The 22755-nt window shown below is 42.7% G+C and overlaps 4 protein-coding genes across 4 annotated transcripts; all 4 read right to left on the minus strand.

The window, feature by feature from the left end:
• Positions 1-42: 42 nt before the first annotated feature.
• LOC127764449 (upstream activation factor subunit spp27-like) lies at positions 43-2002 on the minus strand. Its single transcript, XM_052289332.1, has 2 exons — positions 1646-2002; positions 43-484 (listed from the first exon to the last, which is right to left on the minus strand). Exons 1-2 carry the CDS (start codon positions 1913-1915, stop codon positions 359-361), a joined length of 396 nt encoding a protein of 131 aa, XP_052145292.1. The 5' UTR covers positions 1916-2002; the 3' UTR covers positions 43-358.
• A 702-nt stretch (positions 2003-2704) lies between these two features.
• LOC127761458 (probable pyridoxal 5'-phosphate synthase subunit PDX2) lies at positions 2705-6144 on the minus strand. Its single transcript, XM_052285750.1, has 7 exons — positions 5942-6144; positions 5711-5838; positions 4490-4577; positions 4348-4421; positions 4046-4237; positions 3170-3267; positions 2705-3079 (listed from the first exon to the last, which is right to left on the minus strand). Exons 1-7 carry the CDS (start codon positions 5994-5996, stop codon positions 2947-2949), a joined length of 768 nt encoding a protein of 255 aa, XP_052141710.1. The 5' UTR covers positions 5997-6144; the 3' UTR covers positions 2705-2946.
• A 612-nt stretch (positions 6145-6756) lies between these two features.
• Positions 6757-12342, minus strand: LOC127763399 (probable polygalacturonase At1g80170). Its single transcript, XM_052288085.1, has 5 exons — positions 10957-12342; positions 9543-9671; positions 8939-9109; positions 8828-8848; positions 6757-7783 (listed from the first exon to the last, which is right to left on the minus strand). Exons 1-5 carry the CDS (start codon positions 11332-11334, stop codon positions 6953-6955), a joined length of 1530 nt encoding a protein of 509 aa, XP_052144045.1. The 5' UTR covers positions 11335-12342; the 3' UTR covers positions 6757-6952.
• A 147-nt stretch (positions 12343-12489) lies between these two features.
• On the minus strand, positions 12490-15836 carry LOC127763400 (BOI-related E3 ubiquitin-protein ligase 1-like). Its single transcript, XM_052288086.1, has 5 exons — positions 15666-15836; positions 15512-15567; positions 15273-15417; positions 13904-14253; positions 12490-13349 (listed from the first exon to the last, which is right to left on the minus strand). Exons 3-5 carry the CDS (start codon positions 15403-15405, stop codon positions 12801-12803), a joined length of 1032 nt encoding a protein of 343 aa, XP_052144046.1. The 5' UTR covers positions 15406-15417; positions 15512-15567; positions 15666-15836; the 3' UTR covers positions 12490-12800.
• Positions 15837-22755: the final 6919 nt, after the last annotated feature.

Raw genomic sequence — 22755 nt, forward strand, 5'->3', positions numbered from 1 at the left:
ATGTGACAATTAACATGCCTGATCAATGAACACAAGAGCGCCTCAACCAAACCAGCATGCATACATACATATATGTAGTATATGCCTGGTACAAGATGCCAATGGCAGATTAAAAATTGAACCACATAAAACGCCTGGGATCACAGTAGTAGGACGCAATAAAATATTGGGAGTGCCTTTTTTTTTTACATGCATCACTGGGAACCCCGGCCTAGATGTTCAACTAAGTCTTTTAAGTCTTAACACAGCCACATGACCTAAAACCTAGTGGAACCTTGGGGCCTAACATGGATCACAAAAGAAGCATCCCAACACAAGTCCGAGCAGTAAGCACTAATACTTGCTCCATATGACTGGTTTAGTTAGCTTTAATGAAATGAGGGGACAGCAGCTTGGCAATCTCCATCATCCCGACCTTGTCCTTCCCGGCGAATAAGCTTTTAAGCTTATCGTCACAGTTAATCTCCCTTTTGTTTGCTGGGTTCTGCAAAACATCAAGCACATAATCTCATTTCAGGAACAAACTGCTTGCAGTGAAATCTACGGCACATGAAGAGTTCAGTTTAGTACAGCAAATGATTGTGACACAAGTGTAATCAAATTAATTTATATACCATGGTAAACTAGAAAGGCAGCTAAAGTAGCATATCTAAAACACGGCTAACACTGCTGCAGGTGCAGAGCAGACATTCAAGACCATGAGTTCAATCATGCCTATAACAATGTACAGTAAGTTAATAACAGATGATCAAAGAATAACTATAATGCACGTCACACTACATATAACCACACAACAGTGATCAGCATACATTCTGGACGCCGTGCTCCACATCGCTCTAACAGTCAAGTTACAACTTCAGTACAATAAAACTAATCCAAATCTGCCAAATAAAATGCACCGCTGTCAAAGTAGATTACTGCTCAGCAACCTTAGCACATGTAAAATGCTAGAAAAGAACTTTATTGGGTGCAATTTTGTTTTTATTCCCTTATTGACACCCCTCAAATAGGGCAGCCTTTCCAATGTCCAACCACATTAACTAGATTATGGCAACACATCAAATATTTATTTCTGAAATAGAACCCAGTAGCTTACATACAGTGCTGCCGAAAATACATCAAAGCCTTGCGAAAAAACAGAGAAACTGACTAGAAACTTTACTGAAGTTTCATATACCACTTAATAGATCCAATAGATGGCACGTGCAAATCCTTTTACAGTAGCACAAATTTCACAAATGAAATTATAACCAATCCCACCAAAATGGGGCAAAACAGTATCTAACCACCACGAAGCTGTAACCAAATCCGCGGAAATGGGATTTCCCTCTCCTAAATCAATACTACTTGAACCAAACCCCACGAAATCGATACTTGAACCAAATCCGCCGAGATGGGATTCCCCCTCCCAAAACAATACTCGAACCAAAATGGGGGCAACAGTATGCAATAGATATTCCTTCGCTAGCGCAAGCGAGACTTGAACCCCATGGCTCCCAAACCCTAATCCAACAAAATACAAATCGCAACGCACAGCTAGTAGATCCCACAACGAGCGCTGAGAACAACGAGAGCCGCGGCTGCTGCAAAATGAACATGTGAACAGTGACGGGGAAGAGGCAGTAGGGCTGTCGGGGGCGCTCACCTGGAGGCCGTTGGCCTTGATGTGGTTCCAGATGAGCTTGACGGCGCCAGCGCGGGACATCTCGGGGGCGCCGCCGGCGAACCTGCTGAGGGCGTCGGAGACCGGCACGGGCTGCATGATCCCTCGCTTCTCCTTCGCCTGCGCCGCCTCCGTCTTGGTCACCTTCGCCCCCGCCGCCGACGCCGACGCGGAAGCCGACGCGGGCCTCTTGCCCCCCGCCGCCGCCATGAGGAACCTGCACCCGCGGAAAACCCTAGCCGCCGCCGCCATGGGTGGGGAGGAGCCGCCGCTTCAAATTCGCGCTTCGAGGAGGAGGAGGCGAGGCGAGGGTTTTGGGGTTTGGGGGTTGTTTGGGTTGCAACTCCACTGAGGGAGCATTTTGTATTTGGAAAATTTTGGGGGCCAACCGATTTTTTCATCTAGGTCCTTTGTATTTATTTTTCGTTACAAATATGTCCTTCATTGTCCCGCTGCGCAGTGGGGCCAGTGGCTTTTGTTGTGCATCCAGATATTCCAGGGGTATATTTATAATTTCGCCAACTACTAATGCGAAACCAACCAAGCAGGGTGAGACATATTACCCATAAAAAAAAGAGCATCTGTTTTTTTTATGGCCTCTTTGTGGCAACTTAAAATGTGGATCCCATTCTGGAAATTTAACTATTTGTCACTCTTGTGATATGGCAATTAACGATCTACCACTCACTATCTATAACATGTGGATCCTCATGTGTCTATTAACGATTTGCCACTCACTATCTACAACATGTGGACCCTCATGTGTCTATGACATGTTGGCCTAGTGGCAAATCGTTAAGCACAACTCGTAAGAGTGGCAAATAGTTAAAAGCCCCTTACAAGGACACAGGGATTTTATAGGATTTTTTTTGTAGGAATTAGTTTAATTCTCGCAAAAATTCTCTAATCCAAAGGAGGGCTCTGGTTTGTCATTCCATGTGTAAACTACGTTTTATCTAAGAAAAAACTAAAAGTCTTGTAACAAAATACTGAGAGACTAGTAATCATCAGGAAGAGTGTGATGTCATATCCATATGGAGAGGAAGAAAAAAAATTGTGACATATATTCAACTGAATCAGATTCTTTGTCGTAGCAAAATCACAATGTTTGGGACGGCATTATCATTATTTTGATTGGTACAGTTTGACAACAATAACACATTTGGACTGAGCATCACACGTACTCAACTTTCTCTATTGTCACCAACTGAATGCTCAAAATTTTGTTAGCTTCTTCATCTTCTGTTCTTCAATGTTTAACAGTCTTTCTTTTCTTTCATGAGCTACTCAAAGATGGGTAGATCAAGAGGCTTATTCTTTGACCCATCTTGACTGTCTCTTGAAGATGATGAGAGAGAGAGAGCAGAGAAGGCTTTTGTATCAGATTCTTTATCCATGTCCAGGAAGAACCGATGCCTATCAAGTAGGAGCAGACAGATCCATGAGCATCAGAGCCTAAACAAGATGCATGAAAACATGATATGGTATGTAGGAAAAGGCACTAACCATCTAGAGTCTGATGTCAATTCTGGGTGAAAAGCAGTAGCGAGGATGTTCCCTTGCCTTACAGCAACAATTACCCGATCTTTCGAGTACACTTCTTCCTGCCAAAGTATTGTATTGAACATCAGTGCACAGAAGATAAACAGAACTTTCAATTAGACTAGATTCTTCGCACAACACATCAATCGGCAGAACTTTCAATTCGACTAGATTCCTCCCACAACACATTAATCATCAATATACATTTGAACTAGACACGGCAGGGAAATCAGTAAAAACGTAAAACAGTCAAACTGAAAGGGTATGGTCAGAAAAACACATCTAGTGCAGCATCCAGAAAAGGAGAAATATCACAGTACAAATCAGAAAGGAAGTGAGCATGTATATGCACTTGCAATCTAAGGAAATGTCCTTAATAACCAGGAGATGAATTTAGTTTGAGAATTTGTCCAAATACAATATGTTCAGTAATTCTCTTCTCATGTGTCATTCAATTGAAATGATCAAGAATTATCATGTTCGAGAATGATGATACTAGAAGAGCCGATGGGGGAGGGCATATGAGGACAGTAGGTGTAAATGTCCACATCAATTGACAGAGTTTATCTTGGAATTGTTTTCCCTAATAGTTATGATCAGACACCATAATTACTACAGATTCAAGGAGAACAGATAGTGAAAGGGCCACACAAACATGATACTAGCTAATGCTGCCTGAACAACAATGAACATGGCATGAACAGAAATAACTGTTCATCACGCCCATCCATAAATCCTGTCTAGTTTCAACAACAAAATTCCACTTTTACTGAAAGATAGCATATGCCATGATCATTTGCAGAAGAGTGTTGGAATTTTCAACAGGGGTAAAAGGCAAACCTCAACACCCTCTCCAGACGCTATTGTAATACTGGGTCTATCCGATGGAACAGGACAATCCGCCAGTACTTCAACATCTGAACCTACATCCAAGATAGCAGGTGCTCGTATAAATACGCCACGGCATGTATCGCTCCCTCCTTCCTTCTCTGCAAGCATTGGCACTGAAAGTTCCGTTTCAAAGCTTTGAAGCTGCAAGAGAGTGTATTCATCTCAAAAATAAAATAAAATTGAAGAGACAATAGAAATGATAGTGAAAACTGCTCCGGCCATCAAACAGAGAACACGATCCTCAAAGTTACCTGGCTCCCAAAAAAGTTCCGGTGGACAGTACAATCTAGTCCTCCAATAAGCTCCTGACCTCCGGATTTTTGGCCTGCAAATAACTTTCATCAATTGATTCCAAAGAAAGAAAGATTAAACCAATTGCTGTGGCTCACATACCTACTGCCTTGTTAGCTAGGAAGATGAGTCCAGCACAAGTTCCCCAGACAGGCCTTCCTGTACCAACAAATTCTTGAAGTGCAGGAAACTGCATGGTAGATGAAATAAATTGTTGCAACATTGTGCGACAATAAAATAAGGTAATAAAAAACTATATGAGTTATAAAAAAGGTTAATATATAATTGTATTCATGCAGTACATGAAGACTCAATCTCCACGAAGTAGAAAATAATCAAGTACGACGGGTGTGAATCTGGTTCTTATGAAAAGGGGAATGTACTCGTCATCTCATCTACATGTGAAACTAATTGTACACTTATATGGATGTATACTAAATAATAGTATGTGACTAGTCACAGTTACACAATACTCAGGGATGGCGGATACGGACGAAGGAATTTACCTTACCAGCAGCAGGTAGCAAGCACTGGTCTACTTCCACCAGCAAAGCTGTCAAGTCTACAGCTCATCATTCCTTATATATAAAATGTTGGACAAAGACATTCGCAGTTTCTAGTTATGGCCTTGTAAGCGAGGCTAAAAAACAACGGGAATCTATATCTGCAACAAGTTGCTCTGCTGGAGTCATGGGCTACTACTATCCCATAACCTCATCTGTTTTTCTCTAGATTAGTTATTCTGTTCTGAAAGCTTAAAAGGGATGGATATGAACCATAAATTCGTATAATAGGATTAACAATAGTTCTCGAACGTGCAGCCCTTTCAGAATTGTATACTCACTAGTAGTCAGTAATCAACACAAACACATAGGAAGAAGAGAAGTCTAATTTGCCTTCCATATATTACTTTGGTTGATCTACCACCAACCCTCCTCCGTAGTAGACAGTAACAAAAGAAATGCACATATTTGGACTAGTTTTGACCAATGCAAGGGAGCAAATCAATATTTCATTTACATGGATTATTGTAGTGTTTCTTCAGTCTGATCAAAACTGGGCTAGTTGTTCGGAATGCAAAACACCGGGTCACTTTTGAGAACTTTCAACAATTGCGACAGTTTATTAGTACACATATCCCTTTCCTCTGTTTTGAGGAGAATCTAACCAAGAAGGAAATTATCACTAGTGCCCAATTTATAATCCTCTCACTGAACATCGATCGTGGAGATTCATGCATCGCATCAATTCCAATAATAAACAGATACAAATGATTTGCTAAAACGAAAGAACAGCAACCAAAAGAAGAATGGGGGGAGTTACCAGGTTGTGGTAGTTGGCGAGTTTGGCCATGGTGGTGCTCTCGCCGCCGGGGATGATGAGCGAGTCGAGCCCCTGCAGCTGCTCCGGCTTCCGCACCTCCACCCCCCTCACCCCGATCCTCCTCAGCGCTGCACCCCCCCGCATCCGCATCAATCAACAACCAACAAACCAAACCAAACCAAAATTCCCAAAAAAGAAGAAAAAAAACAGAAGCAGTGGGCGCATACATACCGGCCAAGTGCTCGTTGTAGGAGCCCTGCAGCGCGAGGACGCCGACGACCGCCATTGCTGCTGCTGCTGCTGCTGTTCCCCTCCTCTTCTCTCGCTCGCGTTGGGATGTGTGGCTTTGGCTTTGAATTGTGGGGTGGGAAGAAGTGGACGGGAGAAGCACGTTGCCGTGGCGGCGGCCGCCACACGCACGCGCCTCCACCTCCACCTCCACGGAGATAGGCTACCGCTGCTGCCACGAGGGAAAAAAAAACAGTTACTGGCGGTCGGTGCTGCGCGATCTTGACCGTCCGATCGTAGCAGCAGGAGCAATCTCGAGCGTTGGTTGTTACTGCCGTGTGTGAAGAGTGGTGATACGGACCAACCGAAGGCTTTACCACTTCTTTGGGCCGCCAGGTCGTACTTGAGAATTATGGGCCATGGAAATGGAGGCCCACATACCACATTATCGGATATACTAAATTATTACAGTATACTCCGTCAAAAAAAACCCATCTAAAATTAAAATGGGACATAATTTAGTGTATTCAGATTCGTTGTACTAGATTATGTTTCGTCCTACTTTTAGATGAGGTCTTTTTGGAACAGAGGGAGTAGATAATCTACCTGTCATTTTTCTTGGATAATCTACTATGAGAATGTTGTAAAAAATGCACGAATATGCACGTCAAGCATAATGAGATACTTCCTTCGTTTCGTTTCACAATGTAAGTCATTTTAACATTTTTCATATTCATATTAATGTTAATAAATTTAGATAGATATATATGTCTAGATTCATTAACATCAATATATTATAAATACTAAAACGCCTTACATTGTGAAACGGAGGGAGTATATAATACTGTAACATTTAATTTACAAAGCACACTGTAACAAAAAGGAAAGCACCAGTAGGATTAATTAATTATAATTAATTAATTACTACTACTGTAATTAATAGCAGGGTCAAAAGGGCTTCATTGAGCTTAAGCCGATCGATCTTAGCATTCACGCATGAGAGTTCAGTTCAGTTCACAGCTCGCTATGCCGGACCTCGTCGTCGTCGTCTTTGTCGTCGGGGTGGTAGTCGTCCGGCGACATGCCGCCGCAGGGGCTGGTCCTGAGGCAGTCGGCGGCGGGGCTGACGCGGCCGTCGTCGAAGCCCATGGCGCAGTTGCAGACGGTCTGCACCTCGCCGCCGCCGTCCTCGCGGCGCAGGTCGATGTCGCTGAGCACGATGCCGACGCACGGCACGGCGTCGCTGCACGCCAGCCTGATCGCCTCCGCGCGCCTCGCCGTCCCGGTGATGTTCCGGAACACCACGCCGCTCACCCGCACGTTCGACGTCCGGTTCCGGCACGGCCGCGTCGCGTCGCAGTAGAATTGGTCGATGACGATGGGGTGGTCGACGCCGTCGACGCGCACGCCGGCGAACCGCACGTTCCGGACGTAGCCGGCGCCGCCCTGCCACGTCTTGATGCGGACGCCGTTCTGGGCGCGCGCGACGCGGGCGCCGTCGAGGGACACGCCGTCGACGGCGGCGAACGCGCCGCCCTGGCCGAGGCTGCCGATGCTGATGCCGTGGCCGGGGCCGCAGTCGATGTCCCGCATGCGGACGGCGAAGCTGCCGTTGGAGATGGAGATGCAGTCGTCGCCGGTGGCGATGCGGCAGGACTGGATGGTGACGGCGGTGGAGTCGGCGACGTGGATGCCGTCGGTGTTCGGGCTGTCCTCCGGCGAGTCGACGCGGACGCCGGCGAGGCGCACGTCGCGGGAGCGCGACACCGTCAGGTGCATCTGCTGCGCGTTCTGCAGGCGCAGGTTCCGCACGCTCACCCCCCTGCACGAGTCGATGGTCAAAGCCTGCACGTACATATGCTCCCCGGTCAACCGTTAATAAGAAATGCTTGTGTACTATTTCCTCCATTTCACACAATGTAAGTCACTTTAGCATTTTCCATATTTATATTGATGTTAATGAATCTAGATAGATATATATGTCTAGATTTATTAACATCAATATGAATATGGGAAATGCTAGAATGACTTACATTATGAAACGGAGTGAGTATTTTTAGGGGCTGTTCAGATTGATGGTATTTTAAACCATACCATTTTTTTGGTAAAGTTATCAAAAAAAAATGTCTACGTTTAGTTTGTTGCCAAATTTGATAAATACATAAGAAAATCCTGTTAAAATTTTAACAATATTACTATCTTGCCAAAATTTGATAAGGTTTATTTTGACTATAATCTGAACAGACCCCCAGTTTATATTATAAGGGTTTGTTTATATTTATGCCATTTCAAACCATACCATTTTTTAATAGAGTTGTCAAATATATGCATACATTTAGTTTCTTACCAAGGTTTAGTAAATAGATAAGAAATCCTACCAAAAATTTTAGCTACAATCTGAACAAGCCCTAGGTTGTTTTGATTTTTTTAAATGGATTTGTTAGAAAACTTTTGCAAGTTTTTTCCCTAAAACTTTCAAATTTGTAACCATCGGATCACCTCGAGATTTGTGCATGAAGGAAAAAAAATTGCTAAAAAAAATTCACACATGTCACGCATAAGATCCTAGTGCTTGCTAACCGAACCATAGTTAAATGTAAGTTTTATATAAGTTATATCGTAGTTAAAGTGTAGTTATACTTAAACTGCAATTAAAAAACTTGCGATAGTTTTTTTAGTACTCTATTTTTAAATTAATATTTTATGTTTAATTAAGTTTATATTACAACATAGACATTAAATATATTTTAATAATATGTTTATTCATGTTGAAAATATTGTAATATTTTTTATGAACTTTGTAAAAGGTTAACTGGAAAAAAATCAAAACAACTTAAAGTTTTACGGAGTAATAACATTGTGATTAATTAAGTGATTAATCCTGCTTACCGTAGGTGCTCCTTTGCATGGCTGCGAGATGAAAGGGAGAGTAACTGACGGTCAGTAACAATCCAGTGATCAGTGAGCTAAGCTAGAGATAATTAGTGAATGTTTAATTACCTTGGAGCGGTCAATCTTGCAGGAGTTGGCCCACCATTTGGAGCCGGAGCCGTCGATGAGGCCGCCGCCCTGGATGCGGGCGCCGGCGAGACCGGAGAAGAGGAGCCACAGCCGGGGGCTCGCCGGATCCCACTCCGACGGCTCATCTGGCGCCACGATAGTGCCCTGGATCTGCACAAAATCGAATCATCGATCACTGCACTCCTGGTGGTGTTTGAGATATTTTTTTAAGAAGGTATCTGCATCCAACCGATATATGCAATATTTTTAAAATTAGAAACTTAACATATCGAACATGTAACTTAGCTCTCAAATAACCTAATATATACAACATTTTCTAAATTAGAAACTTAGCCATCTAGTACGTTTGAGATATATTAAGATGAAAATAAAGTTAGAAGGCGCAAAATAAGATAATATTCTCTTGATTAATCGAGTTTTAATTATTATAAACTTGAAAGCCTGATATATTTAATATTTTAAAGCAATTTATATATTTTTTTACGAAATATACCGTTTAAAAATTTGAAAAACGTGCTAATGAAATCCGATGTAAAATCTATATCTTAATCCGATGAACTTGGAGTGTAGATGATGGATTCACCTGGATGATCATCCTGTTCTTGCAGGGCCCGATGAACCTGGCAGCGCCGACCTTGTAGCGGCGGCCGCCGGGGACCAAGAACACCGCGTTGTTCAGCGAGCATGCCTTCTTCCAAGCATTCAAGAACGCCTACAACACCAATATTTGATAATTACATGCATTGTTCAGAAAACTTAACAAGATAGAATGTCTGGTTAATTCAGAAGAAATCGACGGAATATGCAACTGGATTCATCAATAGATCATGTCGTTAGCACCGCACTAGTGTACATGGCTACTACTTGCAATGTGTTCAGTTAAGTGAAGCAATGTGGCTAAGCTAGATCTTGCGTTTCTTCTTGGCTATCTGAATCTCTCAATGAGATTTTCACGCCTTCATTAAGAAAGACGAGGATACATTTTTGCAATCTTTAAGGTTTGGAGGATGATTTGGTTAAGCTAAGCAACTGCATGCTCAGGTCAGATGCAAGGGGGAATCTACAATCTAGTGGCATCGCTATCGAATCTTCCTTTTTCTCAGTCTCGACAATGAAAAATATATCATGTGGTTCGCGTCATCATCAGTTGATCACATATAAAGTGTGGCTTCCTGGATTTGTAAGGTCCAGGTCCCTGCTTTTCTTCCCAACATCCAAGTGGTTGCCCTTTTTATCCTCAAAGTAATTAAAGATATTAATTGCTCCATCTCTGATAGTACATTTAATTTTTTTTTTCTGACTGACTCTGGTGCTGTTTGTTTAGAACAGTGATCTTTTCGACTAATACTAATATGGAACATAATATATATTCTGACACTTAGATCCTGTTTGGTTTCATGGGCTATTGTTTAGCCCTCACCTTTTAGTGTCAAATTAGCCCTCAAGAATCCAAACAGATGGGCTAATATGAATTAGCCCCGCTCAAAACATTAGCCCCTCCAAGGGGTGCTAATGGGGCTAATTTTGTGTGAGTACTATAAAAAAAACAGCTCTCTCTCTCTCTCCTTCTCTCTCCTCTCTTTCTACTCTCTCTCTCCACCTTTTAGCTTTGAATTAGTCCATAAATCCAAACATGTCATCCTAAGCTAATGTTTAACCTACCAATTCATGACTAAACATTAGCTCTTAAAATTAGCCCTGGCTAATCTTTCAAACAAGGCCTTAGGCCAATAAAGGAAGCAATGTGAACTTTTTTTTGTTTTTTTGTCATGCGTCAAATTTGATTAACCACGCGCACTGAACTTTTTAGAGTAAAAAACATCCCAAAAACAAAGGTGCAATCTATCTACAGGGGAAAAAACGTATGCTTTTTGTGAAGAAACCTCGTGCAATGCGCCAATGCAAGCACACACCATCTAATCTGCATAGATGGATGAACAATGGCTAGCACAATGGAGAAAAGAGAAGATGGTGGCTGTTCGAATTCGTGCACACACCTCCGTGTCGTCGGAGCAGCCGTCCCCCGCCGCGCCGAAGCTGTCGACGTTCACCACGTTCCTCCCCGCCGGCGGCCGGCACTTGGCCGCCCACGCCACCACCTGCTCCGCCTCCTCCTCTTCTTCATCTTCATCTTCATCATCATCGTCGTCGTCGTCCCAATTCAGGTAATCTTCCTTAGCATCTTCTCCGCCTCTTCCGTTCCAAAGCTTCAAGAATTGCTCATGATCATGGTCATGGTCACCTCCGGCGCCGCCGTCATCGCCGCCGCCGCCGCCGCTCGCCGTCTTCGCCATGGCCATGATCACCATCAACGCTACTAGCACCAAGAACAGCATTGTTCTTGGCCTTCTTCTTCTTCCTCCTACTGCCTCCATTGTTTCACTTCACACAATAATAACAGAAACAGTGTAGTATGCTCTCCTTGGCTTGGGATACAATACGAGGTGTAGCAAATAATTTTATAGGGGAAACAAGAAGAAGAAGAAACTGAAGAAGCAGGAGCAGGAGATGGAGGTGTGGTGTTCTATGCTCTTTTTGTTTTTTTTTTGGGTGGACTTGAAGTGCAAGTGAATAATGGCGATGTGTGCGACAGGGCAAGGTGTAGTTTATGCTTTACTCATCCATATACCCTTTTTCCCTTGGCATTTTTTTCAATCGATGCATCATTTCTTCTTGTCCTTTTGGTAGCTATGTAATGTAAGTACAAATTAAGATGATGATGGTGATTAGATAATGCTTTGGCTTGAATGAACAATTTAGACAGAGGCTGACTCTACAAACGTTCTTGTTTAAGACGTGTAAAGGCAGCAGCTTTGGTTGAGAGATTTCATGTCAACTTCCCAGTTGCAAACTCTTCATGTTTGTTGCATGTGGTTATCATTTGTTATGGTTCTACCTACGTAGTATCATTATTATTTTCCAAGAACGGGAAAAAGATTAGAGGTCCCTTTACGCTAGCTTTCTGTAAATGTTGATGGCTTAATTACGTCTGATTCTAACCAAGGTATAAGCTGCACTGCACGAATGCCATCAGCAGTTCATGATTACCAATCGATGATTCAACCCCATCTTCCAACTTCAATTGGATCATAGGCAGCATTAATCCTCACTAGGCATCGTTTGGAACACAGGAAATTTTCTTAGGATTTCCACAAGAATCAAAGAAAAAAATCCTCCTTTTTCCGCAGTTTTCGCATCATCATTCTCCATAGCATTGAGATGTGGCAAGCCATGTTCGATGTTCATGTGCCATTGCTCCAGGTGCCAGCAATCATGAACCTTACCTGAACGGCATGCATGATGCGTGCAACAGTATTCAGTACTATCTGGGTGCTGATTGGGGTGTAACTTCAGATGCACTCATCCTTTCCGTTTGCACAGAAGCCCCTGCTTTGCCTGCCCACTCCTCCTTAACATTGCATTGCGTGTGCTGTTGGCTGTTGCACATGCTCCTCACATTATTTCTGTTTCAGCAACTGCAGTGCAACCCCATTAGCATATCATCTTTGATCCCTTTTGCTTCCGGAAACTAAAGGGGAAAAAGAAAATACTCATTCCTCAGTGCAACCAGGAAACATGGTTATCATTGTAATTGCCACTCCAACGTTGGCAGGATGATAACCTTTTTTCTGATATGGATGTGACATGTAACAGCTTCTAAAACTATATATATGGTTATCAAGAGACTCTGGAGGACCACAGCTTCCATAGTCCCAATCAACAAATCTACACACCATGTAAGAAGACAACTGGAAGGGGGGGAGGGGCAGAGAGATTTAGCTTTGTATATACGGCTTCAGTGTACCACTGTCTAGGCTGATGATTATAAGGCTGTTGCTAGCTATGACATGTTGATCTCAACGCTGCAACTCTTGGGGAAGCGGCAGACAGGGCACACGTCAGCATTTTTCTCGCAATCAGCACACAAGCAGAGGTGTCGACACGGCATCACCAGCACCGCTGCCTCCTTCATTCTGCACAACCTGCATGCTCCCAGCCCACCATCAGCCATGCTGTTGATGCCGAGGAGGCCTGACTGGAAGAAACCCCCAGGCACAGCATTGACATTCTGACTGGAAGCTGTGTTGTCCACTTCGCTGTCGCCAGAGCCTTCCCTGGTGAGATTGCTGCTATGGGCTACCATCTGCATGAGCTTGCTTTTCATGCTGTTAGCGACAGACTGGTTGTGCAGTGCTACCGACTGCCATGACTGGACTTCCAATGCAACCTGCCTGATCTGTTCGTTCAGTTCCTTGCTCTTCCTGTTCATGGCCTCCACCTCGAGTTCTTTCTCCTTCAGCTTCTTTCCTACTCCTCGTTCAAGGGATGCAAGAAATTCAACCATCTGCCTCTGCTTTACATCTTTCATGCACTTAACCAATTGTTCCACCTGTGGGAAAAGAGACACATGATGAGTGTAAAAAACTTCACAATTCTTGTAGTTTCACTTGGCACACAGCAGTAAGGGGAGAGCAGATAATAATATGTTGCATTGGAAAAAAAAACCTATAAAACTTTAATATGTGAATTCCAGGCTAAGTTACTTTACAGTTGATAGCAACTGATGACTGATGCAATTGCCACTTGAGCCTAACATATACAGATCACTCCACATAATAAAAATATTAAATTCTTGTGATCACACTTTATACAGTATTGTTGGATATTTACAGACTATGAGGAACTTGACGACATGGGAAAAACCAAGGTTGATGCATTCGGAATATATTTGGCAATGAGGTGGCCTTGAGATTGAATGTTTCCATGGAGAGAATATAGTCAAACAGCAAAACTACCAAATCACATTTGGATAAATCTGAGCCCCAGACTATTCCAAAATTACTGAATGGCATAGAGTTTCCACTACTGAGTAAACATTTTTCCATAAACAAGCACTAACAAACATCTCAAATTTGGTCAATGAATAAAGTAAGCATTGAATACCTGAAGTCCGAAATAACAGTTGAACTCTTTGTTTTCTTTGTCTAATTCAGCCATCACTTCATCAACAAAGGATGCCATGATAGGCAATGATGACATGTTACCACTGCCAGATGTGATTGAAGTGTGCTCATTGTTCTCATAGGACAGTCTTAGCCCAGTTGATACAGCACTTCGATTACCAATACGTGCTAACCGATCAAGATTTTCAACAGGAAAGTAGTTCAGCGACATCTGAAGATTGAGTTGCTTTTCATGACCAACATCGTTGTTTGTATTTCTTTCTTGATTCATAGCAGAGAGGTGGTTGTTTGCAATGTAGTTATAATAACCAGTACTTCCTACTGCAGGAACTGCATAGATGATTAAATACATATAAATTAGTTTATTTTGAGCATAACAGCTGAAAGATAAAAAATAGGTGACATGGCAAGAATACAGCAGTACACCACAGGCCAAACTAATACAATAGGAACTACAGATGCCTCCGTGCATAACGGAAAAAACTAGAGAGCAAGGACACAAAGTGATAAAGCAAAACTGCCAGTCCCACCTATCAACGAAACGTGTAAAGAGAAAAAAAAGATGCAACAAGAGAATTATTTTCACTGTCAAATGAGACTTAACCATCATCCCTGTTGGACCAAATGTGGTTCCTCTAGGCACCGCACACACCATCATAGGATGCTGCACAAAAGTAATCAAATCCAAACACAACCTAATACTACCTCCATCGCTAAATATATTACATTGGTTAGTTCAAAAATGAACTAATTACCAACGTCATATAAAAGGAACAGAGGGAGTAGTTTGGTATTTACATTATGGTGGATGATCTCTACTTATCCTTTCAGATGCTTTAGAATTCATGAGACACTAGTTGGAGGGTGAGAGCATGAAAGCACCTCTCCACAATTTAACCTACTGGGTAGTGAGTTGGGACAAGATGACACGGTGAGGGTTAATTATCGCTGCAAATCTTAATGTGCTAATATCCTACAGTGAGAATCTGCAAGCAACATCTTAAGGGCACATACAAGTATAACACAGTTTAACATGTCAACAAGCTAGATCAATAAATCTCACATTAGAGCCATCATTTTTCTTTTATCCTAATACAAGACAAGGAAATGAACGTGCAGATTCCATCTGGCACATTATTGAGTAGAGAACCAAAATATCTACCCAGCAATGCTGGCTTAGTGCTCAACAACTCAAGCAGTGAATTCAATTGCACTAAATCTGAACCACATATGCTTAACGACACACAAGCGATTGCCTCCGTGAAGCTAACCAACTAGATCATCCTACCAAAGCGCACCAAGCAAATGCAAGACAGTAATCAGCGCTCGCATCAACATATTCATCTCACCTGCGGCGCTCCCGAAGAGCTGCAGCTGCAGCGGCGAGGCCTTGGCATCAAACACGAACTGGCTCTCCTTGGGAATGGAGGCGTAGGGGAAGGAACCACCCCAGTGGCAACTCCCGAACATCTCCCCGTCCATCCTGCTCCTCTCCTGCCAACAACACGCAGAACAAAACACAGCACAAATCACGCGAATCCCCTCCAAAATAATCCGTGCCAGGAAGAACAAGGACCCGGCGGATTACCCCCGAGACGACGGCGACGCGATCTCTCCTCGATCAGCGACGAACCCGATCCGATCCTGCGAAACCGTAACCTCGTCAATGCGATGCGGGAAACCAGAGACAGGGGTCAAACCACGCGGCGCGGCTGGGGGAGAATCGCGGAAGGGAAGCTGACCGGAGACTCCGCCGACTCGACGCGCCGCCGCCGCCGCCGCCGCAGAAACCGCCGGCGGTTTAGGGTTGGGGAATCCGCGAGAGGAGCGGCGGCGTTGGGAAATCCGCGATTTATTGGTAATTTTTTTCCTTTTTTTTATTTTTATTTCACCCTTTCGCTTTGCTCTCTGCTTGGTTGGTTTAAAAAGAAAGAAAGAAACCGCAAGTGAAGCAAAGGAAGAAGGTGTGTCAGAGTGTGAGGAGACGGATGGGCGGGCCTTGATTGTTCCCCGGCCCATTTAGTTTCAGTCCATCTGTGTGTCACTACGGCCTGTTTTAGGTTCAAGGTGGGCCCATGCATCAGCCACCAAATCAGCCCAGGAAAATATACGTGTGGCCCATGAACTAAACCAAACAAGTAGTCATCATACTACTCCTAGGCAGGGTTACAATCTCGATTAGTTAGCGAATTTTGAGCCCCATCAACACATTTTGAACCATTTCTACAATCTCGATTAATTTCGAAAATTCCAGCCGCTCGGAATTCGTTGAGATCGTGAACTCTGCTTCTATGTAATTATTTTATTTAGAATTACACAGTACAACGCAAACACTCACAACGCATTTGCACTCACCCTTATAAACACACGCACGCAAACCCTACCCCTATGAGCATCTTCGAAGATTGGGCCTCGCTGTCGACGGGTACGTCGCCTACCACCGAAAGCAACACCGTTAAATCCTGGAAAATTCGCTCCCATGAGGAGTCAAACCCAGGACCTCAGGTGCTACTGAGGCTCTTATAACCTCTAGGCTGCAGGGCCTTTCGCCTATGTAACCAATTTTGTTCCTCTGAAAAAAAAAAAGCAAAGCAATCTTCTTATGCTAATTAAGGGCTTGTTTGGGGAGTGTAAGATTACGAGAAGCAGATGGTTGGTAGCCAGCTTCTGAGAATCTGGAAAAGTTAGATTTCCCAACTTCTGGCTTCTATTTTATTTTCTAGATTCTACAACTACAGTTTCTTAGAATCTAGACCAAAAGCTGAACTGTTTAGGAGAGCTTCTGATTCTAGGAAAAGCTGCTGCAGTTAGAAACTCCCCCAAACAAGCCATAATCACTAGTCTCCATCTCTTTAAGTAGGTGTAAGGAGACGTAATCTACATATGGTGTGTGTGCGTGTTCGTTTTCATATAAATCGCGAAAAAAATTTCGCCGGGCCGGTTTTGCCGGCCAAACTTTGTATTAAGAAGAAGAAAAATTCAAAGTCGGTATAGGAAAAAGAAAAAATAACGAAAAAAATAACCATAGATTAATAAACCTCCATGCATTTACTTACAAGAATTACTTAGACATGGCTTGTTAGTGACGCCTCTGAAGCCTGATCAAAAGTGTACTTGTATTAAGCTAGTATATTAGCACATTGGTACGTATTATTCTACCTTTGGGGGTAGGATTAAAAAAGGTGCCCTCCACTGCACTGCAGCTGCATCTTGGGCAATGGAAGAAAGTAACTTTGGCAAAAGATCACTGCAAGCCTGCGATGCTGCCGTGTTGTTTGCTTGCTGTGTGTGACATGTGCCGCAAGCAGCAAAAGAATGGACATTTTGGTGGCCACTGCTGCTGAAACTCATGAAAAAAAAAAGATCAGTGAGAGAGAGAAGAAGAAGAAGAAAATTACCTGCATTTACAGAGAGAGAAAAAAAAGAGATCAGCTTTTGAACACACAAGGAACAATCCAAATGATTCGCTTAACTGTCCTTGGAGATGAGCTTGATGAGGGGGGCCCCAAATGAGTTTAGTGTTTACTACTATTTGGTTAATCAGGTCAGGATTGTGTTCTTCTTTGGGGCTAGTAATTAAGTAGTGTAGGATTTGATGATTCTCATGGCCCATGTAGAACTTTTCCATGTCTGCTTTATGTCCCATGAAGTTTGACCTCGGTTTGTGTATTGTTCTGCTTGCTAGTACTACTAGCTTCAAAATCTTGGAGAAATTTCACTGTTTGGGATTCAGCGTCTAGTCTGAATTCTCCTCAAACATACTTGAGTATCTTGGAGATCAATCTGGCCTACTTAGCATAATAGCATTCTCATTTTGAAGTCGAACCATCTCTCTGAAAATCTCTGAAGATGTAACTGGCTAACTGCAAGTCTGCAATCTAGTCATATCTGAACATGAAGCAGCAGCAATTAACAAACTGCTCATAGAAAATGACCTGCATAACAATTAACACAAACTAGTTAGTACAAACACTAGCACACAAAGAGCTAGCTGATGATCTGATCATGTTATTTTAATCCGGGCCCAAGGACCAGCTTTGCTGAAAGTTCTTGGACAGCACGCAGTGCAGGAGTAATTAAACTGCATGCAATGCAATGTAATGGCGATGCTTTTCCCTTGTCCTGAAGAAAAAGGCAACGTAGAAATGAAATCGCAAGTGTTGTAGAGTGCTCCCCACATCGATCGATCTGCTCTGATTACGAGAGATTGCTAGATGGGCTCAAACCTCAAACTGCCACATCTGTGTCCTACTTCACTTTGCCTACTACTCCTGCAACACTGCAACTAGCACTCCACTCACTACACTACACTACACTAGGAGTGGTACTGTAGTACAACATTCCAAGCAAATCGAAATGCAGAGATTGTAGGAGAAAGGATTCTTGCCCTGATCGATGCAAGTTCAGAAAATGTAGTGCTCCATGCAGAATTATTTTGTCAGATCAGTCAAAAGATGTGCAAATTCGGCTATGCATGAGTAGTTCAGAAGAATGCCAATCTCACGAGATAAGTAAGCAGCATACTAATCACTGATCAGCCAAGATAAGTGAGGAGAATGACTGAAACAGCTTTCCTTTGCAGTAGCAGCAATCTGCATGAATATTGCAAATCCAAGACTTGATGCCTTCCTTTGCTGATCAGACAAGGAGAACGGCCAAGAAACGTTGTTTGGACTACGCCCATGGCAGATTGGCAGATGGAAAATTTATGCATCTGCAAATCCTGCAATTTCTGCATACACTGTAAATGTAATTCACGAGCTTCTGATGAATTGATGCCTGCATTCCATTTCATCCAGCTTGGCATATGCAGGACTGCGTGGTTCAGAGATCTTGCATTGCACAGAACCCGGGAAGGCTGCATCATCGCGTCTATAGCTAATACTGGAAATCAAGAAACGGAGTGCAGATAGAAGCAAGCAGAAACGGACAGAGAAAACGCATGCACAGCCAAAGCGTATTCCTCTTGGTCTGCTGCTACGACCACTGCTTGGTCTGCTGCTAGTGCAAAGCTCTTCTGCACCGTCTCCCACGCGAATTCCTTCCTCTCTCACCCTCCCTTTGGTCCTCTCCATGCATCTCCATGCCCTGCAACCATTTGTCTCTACCTCGTCGAATCTCTCGGACCCAGCAGCCACTCACCACTCACTGCAGTGAAACGCACTGCTATCTGCTTCTCTTCCTCTCCTGCATGCGTGCTTGCAGCTACACTTGAGAAACTGGTGAGTGAGCTCGAAATTCTGACAAGTATATAGTGAGAAGATAGTTGGGGAGAATCTTAAAAAATAGTTTTGTTCGTTCCTAACTTCTATTTCATTTTATGTATTCTATAACTACATGTTCTCAAGATCTGGGGAAGAATCTACTCCCTCTATTCCAAAATAACTCCTAGTATATATAATGAATCTGAGCGGAGAGTTATCCAGGTTCATTGTATTAGGATAGTCACACCTAGGTTGAGCTTTTTTGGACGGAGGGAGTATATCATTTAGGGTCTGTTTAGTTCCCAAACAAAATTTTTCACGTTGTCACATCGAATATTTGGACACATACATGGAGTATTAGATGTAGACAAAAAAAATCAAATGCACAGTTCGCCAGGAAATTGCGAGACGAATCTTTCAAACCTAATCGCGCCATGATTTGACCATGTGGTGCTACAGTAAACATTTACTAATGATGGATTAATTAGGCTTAATAAATTTGTCTCGCAGTTTCTTGGCGGAATCTGTAATTTGTTTTATTATTAGACTATGTTTAATACTTCAAATGTGTTTCCGTATATCCGATAATATACAGGGGCAAAACTAAATAAACCCTTAGTTCAGTTAAAGATTTTGAGAAGTTGTAGCTATCATAAACACCCCGAAACCGGGTTTTCATTGCATATGCTGCTTGTTTGCTTCCATTGGGAGAAGAGAAGGCTTCCCATTTCGCAAGTGAAGTGGAGCACTCATGCTAGAGTACAATGTGCTACAGTGCCAGTCAGCTTCCTCCTTTCTTGGGCTTCGCCATCGCCATGCTTGAGATAGCGAGGCTGATGCTTCAAGAAAAATTTGCATCCTGGGAGTTTGCGTCGCAATCTTTCATGCGTGCCGGCAAATCGCGAGGCCAAATCATGCCCCTTTTTACCGCACAAATGTAGAGTTGCTTGTGATCTTGTCTTTACCAAGGGATAGATATGACTCGTACTAAGGTAGGTTTTGGCCCATGATAATGCCAGTTTTGTGTGTGCAAACCACAGTGGCAAAACTCAAAAAGGTTGCTACCTGCTTGATGTGATGAGTGCTTGGGATCAAGTTACAGTATAGTGTGATCAGCTACAGGATCGATCTAGAAAGATGAGATGTGGGAATAGTAATTTATACTGTTTCTTTCACTGTCATTTCATATGTTTAAACTGCATCCAAATTGTTCTCTCCTTGTCAGCTGATTCGATTCCTCATCAGTGAAATGACCACAATATCCTCCCCCGACATCTCGTATGCTGATTAATTCCCAGAATTAACACCACTAATTGATCCAGGAACTGCATGGCATGCCAAGGTAATTATTAAATTAAACAAGCTGATCAGCTATTCAGCATCTGCATGAAAAAGTGTTTCTTGCAAAGATATATGCAGTACAAAAGAGAGGGCATAGATACTTTTAAGGATGGAATAAGCTAAAGCAAACGACCCAAGTAAGATTATTCGATCGATCAACTAGCTAACGCTCTTACAGTTTCTTTCAACTGATGTGCCACTCTTGCTGCACATGGTAAAGTAGCTGATCAGTTGCACACTCTGTCTCACTAACTTTAGGGATTCTTCCAGATCACCTCTCTTCATTCTACTGATCATCAGTTCATCACCTCTGCATGCAAGGAAGGACCAGCAGAAGCATATGTACACTTTTGATCTTGCTAGCTTAATTGCTACTTACCTTATTAATTACTAGTTCCTTAATCATCATCTCTTTTCCTACCAAACCTGTACTGCTCCATCCAGCTAGTTCAAGTGCAGCTTCATCCATTATTACTACTGTTACTTACCTGATGATCCCCTGTTGATGCATGTGCTAGCTCTGAAGAACTCTGAAACACATTAACAACACAATAATATGACAAGCATCATCTTTTCATTGCCCACACACATACACAATCACACATGCATGAATGCTTGAATCCATAGACCATGGGGCCCCAAAGAAGAGGTTTGCCTTCTTCTTCTACCAGCTCTTGAGGTCGACCATTGGCATCACAATTATTCAATGGTTCACGGGGGTGACAACCCTGGTGTCCCGGGGACCCATGTCTGGCTAACTGCAACTACAGTCTTTACACTGTATTTTTCTTGGAGACATTCTTTGGAGTGCAGAAATTTCAAAAAGGAAAAAAACTTTACAGTAATTTGGCAGCTAAATTCTCTATGGTCATAAATATGTGACGTTTTGGACAAGATTCAGTCACATTAATTAATAAGTTTATAAAATCTAATAAGGTTATGATAATACTTTTCGAGGCGAATCTGCATACATCATTTTTTAAGCTAAGCATTTGAAAATTTACTGATAATCAGAATTTTAAAAGTTTGATTGATGGAGTATTTCAGAGAACACTAAAATCTGGTTTTTCAAAAGGCCGTTAGTAGTAAAAAGCTAATAGGGTAATTAAGCCACCATACAAAACATCCCTTTGAAAAGGGTAACAGTACGAGATCTATTATATTCAGACTGATATTCAGACATGGTCCAAGCAGCCATTTGGTGCCACCTAGGCGTCGCCCACATGTGTTCTCTTGGGATGGCACAATAGGACATCCATCCACACATCAAATCCATTATTTGGCCTGGCCAGCATCATCAACTCAGCTATCTACCAAGTGTACGCACTATAGCCTATACAAACATACATACTCCAACATAGTGGTGAGGCTGAGCCATCCATCAATAAAATCGAGATGTAGATCGATCTATCTATGTGTATATGGATCAACATTTGCATGGATTTGTAGTAGCAATCACAGTATCACACTCATTCAGTCTGTCTGTCAGTCACACTCACTCACATGCGTTGTACTGGTGGTTTGTGATTTGTGAATAGTAATGTAACAGTGCTAGCTAACTATTGGTGGCTATATGTAAGCATGCAGAGCAGTGCATTGCAGCAGCCATGCATGCAGCAGGCAGGGTGTCTAGATCAGAGATGAGGCCATTTTTCTCTCTGAATTTGTTGGATGATTGGTGAGATTGCTAGCTGATGCCTGATGGGGCTCTCTCTGCATTGCATCCTAGCTGCCTGATGGGAGCTTGCTAGCTATGCATCGGGCGCATGCAGATTTAACAAAACGAGCAATTTTACGATTCTTAACGAGGTACCACTTTTTTATTGTAAATTTGGTACCTCATAGTATCTAGGTACCTCATTGTAATTTTACACTAAATTCTTGATGCCTCATGCTACCTCCTTAAAGATAATAGAATTTCTCTTAACAAAATCAATTGGTTTTCGTGAAAATCATTTTCGATAATCGCTGGTGGTCTGTTTATGAAAATCAGTCGATTTCAGCTAGTTTTCGTGATTGAAAGTCATCGGTTTCTATCGGTTTTTGATCGATTTAGGTAAACCGGTGAGGAGCGGTTTTTAATTTCAAAAAAGAAAAAAAAAGAAAAACAGTGCGTGTGCTTACCGCTGGATCTGATTTTTGATTGATCAGACGGTTCAGATTTGTTACGTGGACTCGCTAGCAGTGACGCGGTCCATGCTACATTGACTGTCGGTTGGTTATCGGTCGGTCGATCGATGTGTTTGCGGATAGTGTTTACATGCTTGCTGTCATTACTCGCTATGTT

Source organism: Oryza glaberrima, chromosome 2 (assembly GCF_000147395.1).
Source record: "Oryza glaberrima chromosome 2, OglaRS2, whole genome shotgun sequence".
NCBI classification, from domain to species: Eukaryota; Viridiplantae; Streptophyta; class Magnoliopsida; order Poales; family Poaceae; genus Oryza; species Oryza glaberrima.